Source organism: Pteropus alecto, unplaced genomic scaffold, assembly GCF_000325575.1.
Source record: "Pteropus alecto unplaced genomic scaffold, ASM32557v1 scaffold50, whole genome shotgun sequence".
Taxonomy (NCBI): domain Eukaryota; kingdom Metazoa; phylum Chordata; class Mammalia; order Chiroptera; family Pteropodidae; genus Pteropus; species Pteropus alecto.
This window is the reverse complement of record NW_006431918.1, coordinates 13,078,626-13,092,960: the sequence shown is the minus strand read 5'-3', so window position 1 is coordinate 13,092,960 and position 14,335 is coordinate 13,078,626. Positions and strand designations below refer to the sequence as shown.

General features: G+C 32.1%; 1 protein-coding gene across 1 annotated transcript in view; it reads right to left on the bottom strand.

Moving 5' to 3' along the window:
* Positions 1-9,058: 9,058 nt before the first annotated feature.
* Positions 9,059-14,335, bottom strand: part of MTMR9 (myotubularin related protein 9) — a 35,681-nt gene continuing 30,404 nt past the window's right edge. The window contains exon 10 of the mRNA XM_006906298.3: positions 9,059-13,924. Coding sequence (XP_006906360.1) covers positions 13,761-13,924 — 164 coding nt within the window. The 3' untranslated portion in view covers positions 9,059-13,760. The remainder of the gene's footprint in view (positions 13,925-14,335) is intronic.

Sequence of the window (14,335 nt, the reverse complement as noted above, 5' to 3'; positions counted from 1 at the left end):
AGTCACCTTCCTTACTCACTTTGTAAGGATGCTGGGAACCCTGGACGCAAGCTACCAGGCTGATATTTCCAAGGATTTGATTGGCTTCCATAAGTCTATCTTAATTCCTTAAAGCAGTCTAGTCATATCTGAGTCTGAGCATGTCTCTCTCAAATGACATTCCAGTCAAAGCCTTGGTAATAGAACCAGTTTCCAATTGTGTCCTGTTACAAGGAGAGCAGATCATTATTGAACTTATGCAAACAACAATATTGCCATAAAAATAAGAATACTCACTGAGAATTTCTGAATTCTGGAGGCATCAAGTAAGGAGAAAAATATACTTCTATTCTGCTTACAAAGGTATAATTTACCCAATTGTTCTATGTCATAGGTAGCTTAAGAAAAAAGGTTTCCTTATGTCTGGAAAAACAACAAAAAAAGCAGTAATATTTCAAATTAAAAAATCATAAAAATTATAATCCTCCTAAGCAGTTCATTCAATCTGATATTATTAATTCTTGTTGATCTTGAGCTTTTTGTTAGCAATTTGATGAATCCAGTTTTTTTCTGAGTTTTGTGAATCCTCACCTAGTTTAATGGTATGATCTGAAAGTTTATCAGAAACCTGTATTTTAGAGTAAATGTTAGAGTACTCTTCATGAATGTCTCTGAAGACGAAAACATGCTTGCAGAAGTATCAATAAAATAATGTAAATGACAAAAAGCCTTAAAATGACATGGTTAAAGATTTGTTAATGCAATCAACAAAGAAGTTGTTTATTTCTCTGCAACACACATTTTAAGATATATCAGGATATTGCAGATTCTTAGAAATTTTATATAATTTCTAGAACATTTTTTTGATAATGATATATGCATACAAATACAACCTAATTATTTTTTATTCGACAATGCTTCCCATGTAATTTTAGCATATCAAATAGGCCTAATTAGTTTAATTTTCCCCCTTTTATAAAGAGAGATATTTCCTTAGAAGTGTTTCAAGGATCCTTCTAAAAATCTCAGTTATTTTCCAGTTAAGAAAAAGACAATTTAATTTTGAATTTTTGGGAAGTTTATCAAACATATTCAAAGTTTTTAAACAGTCAAACAATTCTAGGTCACTGAAATAATACTTAGTTATCTATTTAATCATGGTGACAAAGACTTTGCAGGCAGAAAGTTAAATGATTGTAAGCAAAATTTAGCTCCTTTAATATTGAGAAGACTCAGTTTACCAAAACAATCAAAGACCTGATGATAGCACAGGAAATAATTTTAATAAAACACGAAATCTTTGCTTTCCCTTTATAATCTCTCATTAATAGCATACCGATAGTACAGGAAAACTGAACTTTTAACAGAGAAAGAACCAAACTCTAATTTTGCATCAGCTTTTGATATTTAAATTAATTTTTAAAATTAAATTCATTTTAATCTTATTTAGCTTGACCACACGTAAAATTCCTTTCTCAAGATTTCTTTTCTGCAAACCTTCTGCAACATTCCTTGTCCTTTTTAGGTTGTTTTTCTTATTTGTTCGGAAATAACCAACTTATTTTATGACAAACCATTTTCTTTTAATTCTCTGAAACATGCATTTCCATACCTTATACTTTCTTTCTTACCGAAAACATATATTATACCCTTTGTTATTAAGTAGAATCCCTAATTTCTCATGACAACTAAAAGTAAGGAATTAACATTCTTTAGATTGGCAAATTTATGAATAATTCCATAACTTCCAGAAACATAGTTTCCTTTACTGGCAAATATATTTCATAATTTTTAGAAATATATGCTTTCTCAACAAAGCACAAAACATATTATTAATAGATCCAAATTTATCTTTTTGTTTCTCTGAAAAAAGAAGTCAAAAGTAGAATTAGACTTATTTAACAATGTTTCAATATTTTATCTTATTTGGAAATTATCTACATAGTCAATAAATTTAACTTGACCCATCATCTCACTTAATGGCAAAACTCTAAGGTTTCAAGTTACCAAAAGAGTTCTGGAAACTGTTTTAAGTACACGTTCTATATAATTGTTGCTAAAAAGTTTTACCTAAAAAAAAAAACACTTTTATTCCATTTACATATATTTAATTTACTTGTTCTCAATAATTATGTTTATGTTACTTATGAAAAATTTATCACACCGAGTTATTTTTCTTGCCAACAAATTTTACAACAGAGATAACGTGAACTTATTTGACTAATAAACTTAGGTAGAATAAAAGTGTTATGCTTAACACTTATAACTCTAAAGACACATTTATTTAACCAACCCAAATTCAAATCAGCTTTAATATAAAATATTTTCCCAGATGAAGTGATCCTGAAAATCATTTGGATCAGTTTTTATTATTTTTTTGAGAATTTTTAAATATAAGTGCTTAATTCTTTTGAACCAATTAAACTGAGCCCTTTACAACTCAATTCTAATAATCTCCTCTGGAGATAGACATACATATACATATCTAGACAGATGCAACCAGAGATCTGACAGTTTTGTTTTTTAAATTTCAGCCATGAGACAGTACAATAAAGCAGAATCCCACTAATTTATAGCAGGTGGAATAAGTTTATTTGTTCAGAAGGCTAAGACTTTTTCTTATTATTTGTGAAGAAGAAAAATTAAGATTTGTGTTTGTCTTTGACAAGGAGCCTTGGAGCCAGAGTGGCAATTTGTGCTTAAAAACAAACAAACAAACAAACCCCCTTCATCTTATGTTTTTTTCCTTCACTGTGAGGAATTGAGGGCAGTAAAGGTAGATAGGCTTTGAACTGCCTCTAGAGCTGCATTTCTGTTTTCACGAAGATTTGTAAGATAAGGACAATTGTGTCAATTCTCCCAAAGAATTGGGTTTTAACTTAAGTGACATCATAGTTGATCTATTTGTCCAACTACATTTTCCAAATTTGCTTCTTTCTCTCTGGGTACATAATTTTATCTTAGCTTAGAGGAGGAAGCCTTTTTTTTTTTTTTTTTTTAAAGAAAAATTTCCTGTCAGGCTTTGAAATTTTAGCTTCCAATTTTATCAAATTTCTGATCATAAAGTTACTAAATTATTTGAAATATCAGTTTCAGGTGGGAGAAACAGTGTCTCTGGCAGTATCAAACAATTCAACTGACTCAAGAGGGTACAAAGGTTATTACCTTCAGAGTCATTCCTTCTAATAGTCAAAGGAAAGAACTGACAGCCTGCATGACCTAGGTAGCCAAAAAGTCAAGTCAAGCCCTTAAACATAGGCAATGGCTCTTGATGGAGAGAAAGGATAAATAACCAATAGGTCTTACTGGAGATTTATTTCTTTATATGGCTTTGAGTTATTGTCTAGTGTTCTTTTATTTCACCCTGAACAACTTCTTTTAGTGTTTCTTGTAGACCAGTTCTAGTGGTAACAAGCTCCCTGAGCTCTTATTTATCTGAGAATATCTTAAATTCTCCATCGTTCTTGGAAGACAATTTTTCTGGATATAGAATTTTCAGTAGACAATTTTTTTCAATATTTTAAATATATTTATTCCACTGCTCATGGCCTCCATTGACTTTGGTGAGGGATCAGTTGATAATCTCTTGTATGCATTGATTTTCTCACTGTCTTCAAGATTTCTTTATGGTTTGTGTCTCTTTGTTTGATTTAAATGACAAAAGTTTATTTTCTCACAGTGGAGGATGCAAGTCCAAGATCAGGGTGCCATGATGGTTGGATCTGGTAAGAACTCTGCTTCTAGCTTTCATATGGTCCTTATCACTATATCCTCACACAGTGGGATGTACCTTTCAATAGATTCTAATGTGTTTCAGTGTGGGTCTCTGGTAGTCATTAAGTTTCTTGGATTTGTAAATTCATGTCTGTCTTCAATTATGGAAGTTTTCAGCCTTTAATTCCTCAAATAATCTTTTGCTTTCTTTCCTCTTTCTTTGACTCCCACAGTCCATATGTTGGTCCACTTGATGGTGTCCCACAGGTCTCTTAGGCTTAGTCACTTTTCTTCTTTTTCTTTGTGCTCCTCAGTCTGGACAATTTCAACTTTCCTATGTTCAAGTTTGCTGATTTTTCTTCTGCCTGATCAAATAATTTGCTGAACCCTTCTAGTGATTCTTTTTCATTTCAGTTGTTACACTTTTCAGCTTGTTTCTGTTTGGTTCCTTTTTATAATTTCATTTTATTGATATTTGCATTTTGTTCATACATTTTCGTGATTTCTTTCAATTTGTTGACCATGTCTTCCTTCAGCTCTTTAACGCTATTTAAGACAGTTATTTTAAGGTCTTTCTCTAGTAAGTCCAATGTCTGTAATTTTCAGGGATAGTCTATTTCATTTTATTTCGTTCCTTTGAATGGGCCATAATTTTCTGTTTTGTTTTGTTTTGTTTTGCATGTCCTGTGATTTTGTTGGTGTTGTTGAAAACTGAACATTTCAATGTTATAATGTGGAAACACTGAAAATTAGATTCTTGCTCTTCCCCAGGATTTGCTGAGGGCTTTTTGTTTGTTTTATTGTTATTATTGAAGACTGTAGTAGTCTATTTGTTTAGTTAGTTTCCCAAACTATTTTTCTGCAAAGATTGGATTTCTTATCATGTATGGTTACTGAGGTCTCTGTTCCTTTGGCTCATGTTAACCTAATGTTTTGGCAGAGATTTCTTTGAATGCCAGGAAATTTTTTAAATTACCAAAACACGCAAACAAAAATTATCTCTTCTAATCTTTGCAGATCAGTTCTGTGTTGGGGCCCTCCTTCAACACCAGGCTTGTAGTCAATCTAGGGATCACTTCTATGTGAAAACTTGGGCCTTATCAATACTTTTCTAAACATGTATCTTAACCTAGGCATGTATGTGGCCTTCTAAATTACTTCATACACAAAAGGTTTTTGAATGTCTTAATTTGCCAAACAGTCTCTCCTAGCTTTTCCTCCCTGGCCTTAGGTATCTTGAGTATTATATACATTGACTATAATATTTTGTGGATTGTTAATTCTCCTCACAGCATTTTCGATCAAAGTCCACTGCCTTTCCAGCCTGAATTCTGAGTTAGGCAAAACGGAGAACACTTTCTATCAGTCCTTTAGGTAGCCTCTAGACAGGTTACAACTGACATATGTAATAATGTTTTACTAAGTTTGCTCTGATGCCTTCAACAGGGCCCACAGTGGTGAAACAGGTGGGTAAAAATGCCACAAAATTTTTCTACAGTTCTCATTTCCTTTTAATTTATTCAGTATTTGCTTAGTTGGTGTAAACCTTTGACTGTTTTTCCAGAAATCTGACAAACTTGGTTCTGTAGTTTGTCCAGGTTGGATCTGCCTACTCCATCAATTTGCTTATGTCACACTATACGCTTTTCCAATGGCTTATTTTTCTCCCCTGAACTTTACAGTAGTTTAAAAACATTTAAATTTGAAAAGTAGGTATATTAATCTCACATTGTTTTATTATAAATTTTTAAATACTGGTAAAAACCAATATTTATTATATTAATCATGTTAAGTGTATAGTTGGGTATTAAATATATTCACATCATTGTGAACATGTTTAACAATATATCCATGATTTTACTTTGTTACTACAAATTTGACTGCTTTAAATATTGTATATGTGAAATCACACAGTATTTATCTTTTTGTGACTGAATTATTTCACTTAGCAAAATGTCATTAAGTTTCATTCATGTTGTAGCATGTGACAGGAATTCCTTCCTTCCTTCATTAATGGATATTTGGGTGGCTTGGCTAATGTGAATACTGCTGCAGTGAACATGGCTGTGCTAATATCTCTTCAAGATCTTGCTTTAGATTCTTTTGGATAATATACCTAGAAGTGAGATTGCTGGATCTTATGGTAATTCTTTTTAATTTTTTTGAGGAACTGTCATACTGTTTTCCATAGTTGCTGTGACATTTTATATTCCCACCAACAGTACACAAGAGTTCCAGTTTCTCCACATACTTAACATTTGTTATTTTTTGATTTTCTGGTAGTGGCTATCCTAATGAGTGTGAGATCATATCTCATTGTGGTTTTAAGTTGTATTTCTCTAATAATTCATGATGTTAAATATCTTTGCATAGGCTTGTTAGCCATTTGCACATCTTAGGTGAAATATCTATTCAAGTCTTGTGTCCATTTTTAATTTGGTTATTGGTTTTTTGTTGTTGAGTTGTAGGAGTTCTTTATATATTCTGGATATTACCTCTTATTAGAGAAATAATTTGCAATATTTTCTCCCATTGTGTACATTGCCATTTCACTCTGTTGTTTCCTTTGATGTACAGAAGTTTTTCAGTTCGCTGTGGTCGCATTTATCTATTTTTCTGTTGTCTGCGTTTCTGGTGTCATATCCAAGAAATCCTTGCCAAATCCAATGTCGTGAAGCTATGTTTTCTCCTAGCAGATTTATTGTTTTAGGTCTTATGTTTACATCTTTAATTCATTGAGTTTTTTTGTATATGATGTAAGGTAATGGTCCAGCTCCATTCTTCTGCATGTGGAGATCTCATTTTCCCAAGACCATTTTTTGAAGAGACTGGTCTTTCCTCATTATGTGGTTTTGGCATTCTTTTTGATCATTTGACCACACAAAGGTTTAATTCTGGGCTCTCTATTCTGTTCCATTGGTCTTTATGTCTGTGTTTATTTTGAGTACTAAGCTGTTTTGATTACTGTAGTTTTGAAATATATTGAACCTGGACTGGTATACCATTTTTTAAAAACCTTTCTAAGTCACTTGTTTTAATTCTGTCTGTTGTACATAGCAGAGTTGGGTTTTGCTTTATAAATCAATTAGAAGATATTTAAGTAAATGACATTTATTGATGTCTGCTGTTTGGTTTCAATTATCACATTGTTTTTGTTGTATTTACTAGGTGTATTAGGTTATATTTACTGTATTTCTTTACTTTGTTCCTTTGGCATTTTTATTTCCTTGGGTATAAAAAGATGTGAATTTTTTCTAGAGATATCTTTATAATACTTTTATAAAGGGGGTCATAGACACCTTTGTCCTAACATTCTACAATTTGATTTGTTGGGTTTAAGTGGTATCTTTGACTTCTACCTGTTATTTAAATGACAGTCAATGAGCTTATTCTTTCTCTCTTTTTATCTCTTACTCAAAAAATTCCATTATTTCTACTTAGTCAAAATACATAATTTCTACACTATATTCTTCCAACCTTGTCTTTACCTTTGTCTTAGTCTGGGATTTACAATATATTTAGAGCCCTATAATTTTCCTTGTCATCTCCTAATTGGACGAAACTCATCTTTTCACAGATTTCTCAGGAAGCGCCCTTGACTACAGCATAACCTGAGTTCTTGTATGTTTAAAAACTTTTCAACAGTTATGATTTTTAAAGTACAGGTTGACTTAATAAAAAAAATCCTTGATTCATACTTTTCTATTTCTCAAAAATGCTGTCCTCATTATTGTCTTACTTTATGTTGTTGTTGAAAATTCTAATGGAAACCTCATTTTAAGTGACTCTATTTGCCTAGAGGCCCTGGGGATTTTTTCCCCACCTCTTCATATTTAAAGTCTAATGGTTTTATTAGGATATGTCTTGGAATTGACCAATCTGTATCTGGTTCCACTCAGACTTTTTATTTCTGGAAACTTTTCTTGGATTAGTTTCAATATTGGTTCTGTTCCATAATTTTTTCTTTTTCATGGACTCCAATCATTTACACATAGCCTCTTATTTGAGTGTCTTCTACATCGATGATTTTCTCTTTGATCTTTTTGCTTATTATTTTCATGCTTGGCCTTTAAATTTTTAGTTCACCTAGTCTTCCCTGAGTATCTTATAATTTCACCTTTAAGATGACTTTTTTATTCCTTAAATTCTTTCCTGAGTTCATTCAACCCTTGTTTTCTACCCTTCCTATTTTGTTTTTGGTCTATTTCAGTTCCAGGTTTTGTAATTTCTCATGGTGTTTTTTCACAGCATGTCTGGAAGTTTTGTTGAAAGATATATCTTCCTTTTGGAATGGGTTACAGTTTGTTTCTGTTTAATGTTTCATTAATGGGAGTAATTTTTATCAGCTGAAATATTTTCTCATTTGAATTTTATAGCTTTGTATGGATGCCGTCTGCTGTTTTCTGTTCACTTTGTGCGTCTTAAAAACTTTTGAAATAATTTCAAACTTATAAAAAGGTTTTGTCTTTCCTTTTCTTCTATAAGCTTCATAATTTCTTTAAAGAATACAGACCAGTTATTTTGTAGAATGTTCCTCAATTTAAGTTTGCCTGATGCTTCTTCAAAATTAGATTCAGGTTGTGCTTTTTTTTTGTTTTTGCAAAAATGCAACACAAGTGATACTGTGTTCTCAGTGGATCATATCAGAAGGCACATGATAGTGATATGTCCTATTACTAGTGGAGTTAATTGTGCTTGGATAATTAACACCACTAGTAATGGGACATATTAACCTGGTGGTATCTGCCAGGTTTCTTATCTATAAAGTTACTGTTTTCCTCTTTGTAACTAATCAGTATTTTATAAAAAAAATACTTTGAGACTATATGCTTTTATTCACAAACTTTCTCTTGCTAGGTTTTAAATATCCACTTAAGGTGACTGCCTAGATTATTACTATGATGACTGCCAAATAGCGACTTTCTAATTTCGTTATTCTTTCTTCATTTCATTGTTGACAATCTATGCTAAGGAGAAACTTTCCCTATTCCCCTCATTGATTTAACTGAGTAAATAATATGTATAATACATACTCCTAATTCTTGGGAGATATCTTTGAAGTACTAGGTGGAAGGTCATGATGTCTACAGCTTACCCTCAAGTATTTCAACAAAATAACACACACACTCAAGAGCATTAAGTCAAAGGTAAAAAAATGTTAACAATTATTCAATCTAGGTGAACAGTATATGAGAAATCATTGTACTATTTTGCAGTGTTTTTTGTGGATCTGAATTTTTCAAAATACAAGGTATACATGTGTATGTGTGTCTATATATACATATATATATGTCAGTTTTAATTGAAACACTGCAAAAAATCAGAAATATCTGAGAAAAAAAATAAAGTCAGCCTACAGATTTGATTTACCAGCATTTGAATATATTCATATTTTATTACCATTGTCTATAGAAATTGAACACTAGCATCTGTGCAACAGTCATAGGAGGCAGAGGGAGAACACCACCCATAAATCTTGCAAACTAAGATAACAGTACTATGTTCGAAAAAGGTTGTTTCTTGATTTGATAAACCAAGCTTGAAAAAGCAGCCAACTCAAGATGAATGATTCCAGTTTTAGGACATACCTGAACTTATCATTTAGGGAACATCATAAATAATATTAAAAATGTTAAACACATCTACAAAAGTTTAGTATTTTTCCCAAAGACTATAGACAGGTTCACAATATAGAAACCTGTACATTACAGCACTCTGAGCAAAGCATACATTATAGACACATTTGCCATACAGTGCAATTTTATTGTGTAAGACATGAATAATAGTGCACTTAATTCCAAGAGTCACATTCAAATATATCAAGAGTACAATTCAAATACCCACTATTGAAGAAATACATATTCTTTTTTTTAAGTAACTAAGTTGTGCAAGTACATTTTTAGGGTAGGTGGTAATAGAGCTATAAGTATTCTAAACAACAGAACTCAGGGTGTATTTGTGTAGAATAATCCACCTCTCCAAAGATATGTGCATTTTAAAAGTGAAACAAATATCTTGGGTAGACAGACACAGGCAGTGTTCTGTAACTTGTTTTAATTACAAATCACAAATACAGTTAATCTGTATACTCACAGATAGTTTAAGGAAAGACTAAAAGTCAGTAAGCTCTCATCAGGAATTATTATTCAGGACAAAGTAGTGTCTACTGTGAGCCTATCTTTCAGTAAATTAAGCACAAACTACAGTTCCACAGTGTAGTTCAAAAACACGACATTGGATTTCTTAGAGAGAATTTAGATAACAAGTTCAGACTGTCTAAAATCGAGTTATACAGTTTCAGAGGGTCTCCACTGGGCTGTTGGTTTAAAGGAAGATGCTGTGGACACTAGATCATAAAGACTGAGTGAAGGTAAAATTACTTTTCTTCAATAAAATAAAAAGTAGAAAACTGATATTGTAAGAAAATTAGCATTTCATATCATCTGAGAATAAATAATAAATGGAGAAATCAGTCTTTTAATGTTTTTGGTTAAGATGGTGAATTACATAAAAATACTATCTGGTAATAACTTAGAATCAGCTCTGGAGGGGAAAAAAATCTGACATGTTAAAGAATAAAAAAATAACTAATCTACGTTGTCTTGAGGTATAGCATAAACCTGTATTCGATGTACGGAATGACTTCATTCTCTGGTAAATTTCAAAGCTGCCAGAACAGGGAATCAACTATTCTACAAATTGCCTTTTTTTTGGTCTAGGAAATAATTTTCTGGTAAAGAGTGCTCATAATACTCTCAATACAGTTTTCACTCATTAAATTCGGATATGGGTAAATACCCAAACTTTTGCTCAGGTTAAGGTCTGATAATAAGTGAACTTGATGCCCTCGTTAAGACTTATAGTTAAAATAGCTAATCCTGAAACCAGATTGACTAGAAAAGTTACATCTTTAACCAGATTTTTAAAAATGCAGCAAAACATTCTTATTTTTCACTGCATGAGACAACTACTGGGCAAATCTTTTCCATGATATTGATTTTTTTATTTAACATAAATACTAACTGAATCAAAGACTAAAATCTCACTAATTTTCATCCTTTAAAATGAAAAGTAATGGCATATCACTTCTGTAAATGACGTTTCAGAATTCAAAGAAAAGTTTTTAAATTTCCCATATGGTATCTGAATGACTATCTATTGTCTTCCAAAGTTTTCTCCAAAACCTTGGGGAAAGCAGGATTTAAAATCTTGCTTCAACAATTTTCCTTAGAAATAAAACACATTTATAGATTGTTTTAAACCTATTAGATTTTACAATTCCTGCTTGTTTTCTTCCATTTAATAAAATTGGAATGGAAAATTTTGACCAAATATTTACCTAAGTATTACCACCCAAGAAATGTCAGCATTTTTATATTATCAATCATGTTCTTTTGATTAAAAAAATTAATTTCAATCTAAAGATCTATATATTGCTGATAGAGGGCTGTAGCAATCCTTTTTATTTTTAAAATATTCTGTTTGGGGCATACTTTTTGCATCCCAAAAATGTAAACCAGTGTTCACTGTAAATGAATACTTGGAAGATGCCTAATATACAAGAACTTGAGTATATCTCACTTGATTATTATTGGCTCCTATGGGGCAATTTTCTTGCTCACTAATTCTGCCACCATGCTCTTCATTAAAGTTTTTAAAGCACATTTATCAAAGACAATTCTCCAAATTAATGTTTAACAAATATCTTCTTACTAGGATATCTATTGCATGTAGTCTTCTCATCCAAGGGACAGGTAACTTAATAGTATTACTGAAAACCCTCTTCAAGTTATACTGATGAAGCACTTGTTTTTGACAGAGTTCTCAAGTTTGGGAAAACCTTAATATTTGCATTTTAGATGACCCCTTTGAAAGTGCACTGATACCAAAGTTTGTTTTTACAAACTATAATCAGAACTGAGGTTTGGACAATCCCTGATTATAAATTAATACTAAAATGCAAACTTGTCCAAACAGCTTAAGATTGCTGTCTCAATAAGAGAAATAAAAAGAAACTGAAACACTACGCTATTGTACTCTGTCTGGTCAGCATATAAACTGTTCATCAGGAAGATAAGTATAAATGATGGCATACAATTTATCTGTGAACAAACCTGATAAAATCTCCCTCCAAAGTTTCCACCCACAGAAGCCCTACGGCCAATCAATATCACCAGTGGAAAGTCACTTTTAAAGAATCACTAAAAAAAAAAAATTTCTATATGGTTTTCCTTATGGGTCCATTAACCGAGAAGACAAAGGCTCCTTCTTCACATCTAGTCTTGAGACAAAATTAGGAGAAAACAAAAAGGTCAGCTGTGTGAAATAAATGCAGCAAGCAATTTTGAGGGACCATAACAAAGCTAGGGTGTTTCCTGTTATAAAAAAATATATAGATGTTTCACATAATACAGAGATATCTATAGCAAGAAAGTACATCTCCTTTGCTCCTTGCCTTAGCCTTTTGGTGAGGGCTTTAATGCCCTGAGATTCATAACTATAGCCAAGAAAATAAGTCAAGAATAAAACTGAGCTTAGAGGAAAAGGCAGACAAATCTACCAAAAGAGAGTTCTGAATACGAATTGTCCAGCCTTTCGGTACAAGTCTCAGGAAACAGAAAAGAGATGAAACTTGGGCAACGAGATAGAAAGAATTTGCCACTTTCTAAGGCTTCCGAATGTGGCCATAGATTTTGATAGAGTCAATTTTTTAAAATTACATTTTTAGCTCAATACAAAGCTCTAAAAGCAAGGTTCAGTTTGAGTGTGTTTTACACTGAAATGGTTATATACAGATGGAGCGGAAATGGTATTAATGATTACTCTTCAACTATCATTTTAAAGGATAACTAAAATTGATAGTGTTTGTTAAAATGAGGAGTGCCACAAAACAGAAACGTACGTGGAAAGCACTGAGCTGCAAAATTTCAGAGTTGTGGCATAAACTAGCATAGCATTAATACAGTCATCACTGTTTCTATAGCATTGAAACATTTCAAATCTGTTTTTGACGTTTAAAACATAGCTGCATCACGTTCATAAACTTTCACCTCCACTTAAATTATATTTGCCTAACATATAATGGACAAATCAGCAGAATCGAGATGAATTTTCAAAAGGCTGAAGCCAACATGAAAGTTGTAACCTTAGTATTAGTAAACTCTTAGAATACTTAATAAAACACAATAAAACATACACATACATACATAAACCAGTGCAATAAGAATTTCAGACAAGGGCAGTGCATCTCTGGTTCAAAGAAACCATATTTGTAGCTTAGTTATTACAAATTAACATCTATTATAAATGATGATTTAATGTTACATCCAGCATCTGATACACATTTAATATGTACGGTCAAAAACCCGAAAGACCAATTCAACAGTAACAACACCACATCAGTAACAAATTCCTAGACATTTCTATATTGCACATACTTTTAGTGTCTACTGTTAAAATGTAAATATCAGAGGACTATACCTGTTACCCTTGTAAAAATAATTTACCTTGAATAACTACTCAGAATTTCTTGACAAACCAGAATGAGAATGAATTCAGCTTGATGGTCCAAAACTATTTTAAAGAGAACGGCACAGGTATTGGCAATGACATGTTAAACATAAAATTCTTGGTTTATCCACCACTTCAGTTTTGAAAAATATTTTTATATTCAAAGTGTTTAAATGTCTGATCCTTTTTTAAACTGACAAATGTTCCCCAAAGAGATTAATCATATCCTTGACTGGTCTGGAGCACTGTTTGGAAAGTGGATACAAAGAAAAGCTTATAATGAAATGGCATATAACACAAAATGGCATTACATAAGTCACCTGATTCACCTAAAATAAAATGACTAGCACCTCCTTCCTGCTCCCGAAGTGAAGAGGCCTAACTGGCCACATGAAACATGAGTAATTATAATAAGTTTTGTTCATAAAATATTGAGAAATCCATTACATTAAAGGGTTCTCACATCTAAGCCTTAAGTTCAAGGCTACTGTGTAAAAGTGAGCTGAAGGGCAAGAGAAGTGGTGTGAGAATGTCCTTACACGGTGTGGGGATATCTTTTAGGGACTCTCCTGTATCCCATCTTCAGTTTCCAGTTCTGCCAACTGCCTCCTAAGGATATTTACTTTTGCTTGTAATTCCTTATTATAGTCAATGATGTTAACCATTTCTTCATATGCTTCATCCAAATACTTGGAGGATCTGTTCCAACGTAGGAAAATACCTATTGAATCCAGACGAGGAAAACAGAAGGGAGAAAGATACATACAATGGATTAACATTAAAGTCGTGGATAATGTATAATTCTATGTGTTAATTTTTTACTTTTTCACAATTCACATCTGTGTTTTATTATACCCTATAATATACAGGAGTCTTGAGGTAAGGGGTAAAATTAAGCACAGTATTCAAGAAGTCACTATTTCTATGTATATGTGCTCATTAATACTTTAAAACCCCCACAAAATTATGAAATATATCAAAATAGTGTTCCTTGATATATTCAAGAAAACGAGCTGATAATTTACAATGCATAAACTTTCCAGTTTATTTAAAAGCCTAAACTTCATTGCTCTCTCTCCCTCTCTCTATTCCTTAAGAGGCAGTCTTCCAATTAAGCAGGCAATTGCTTCTT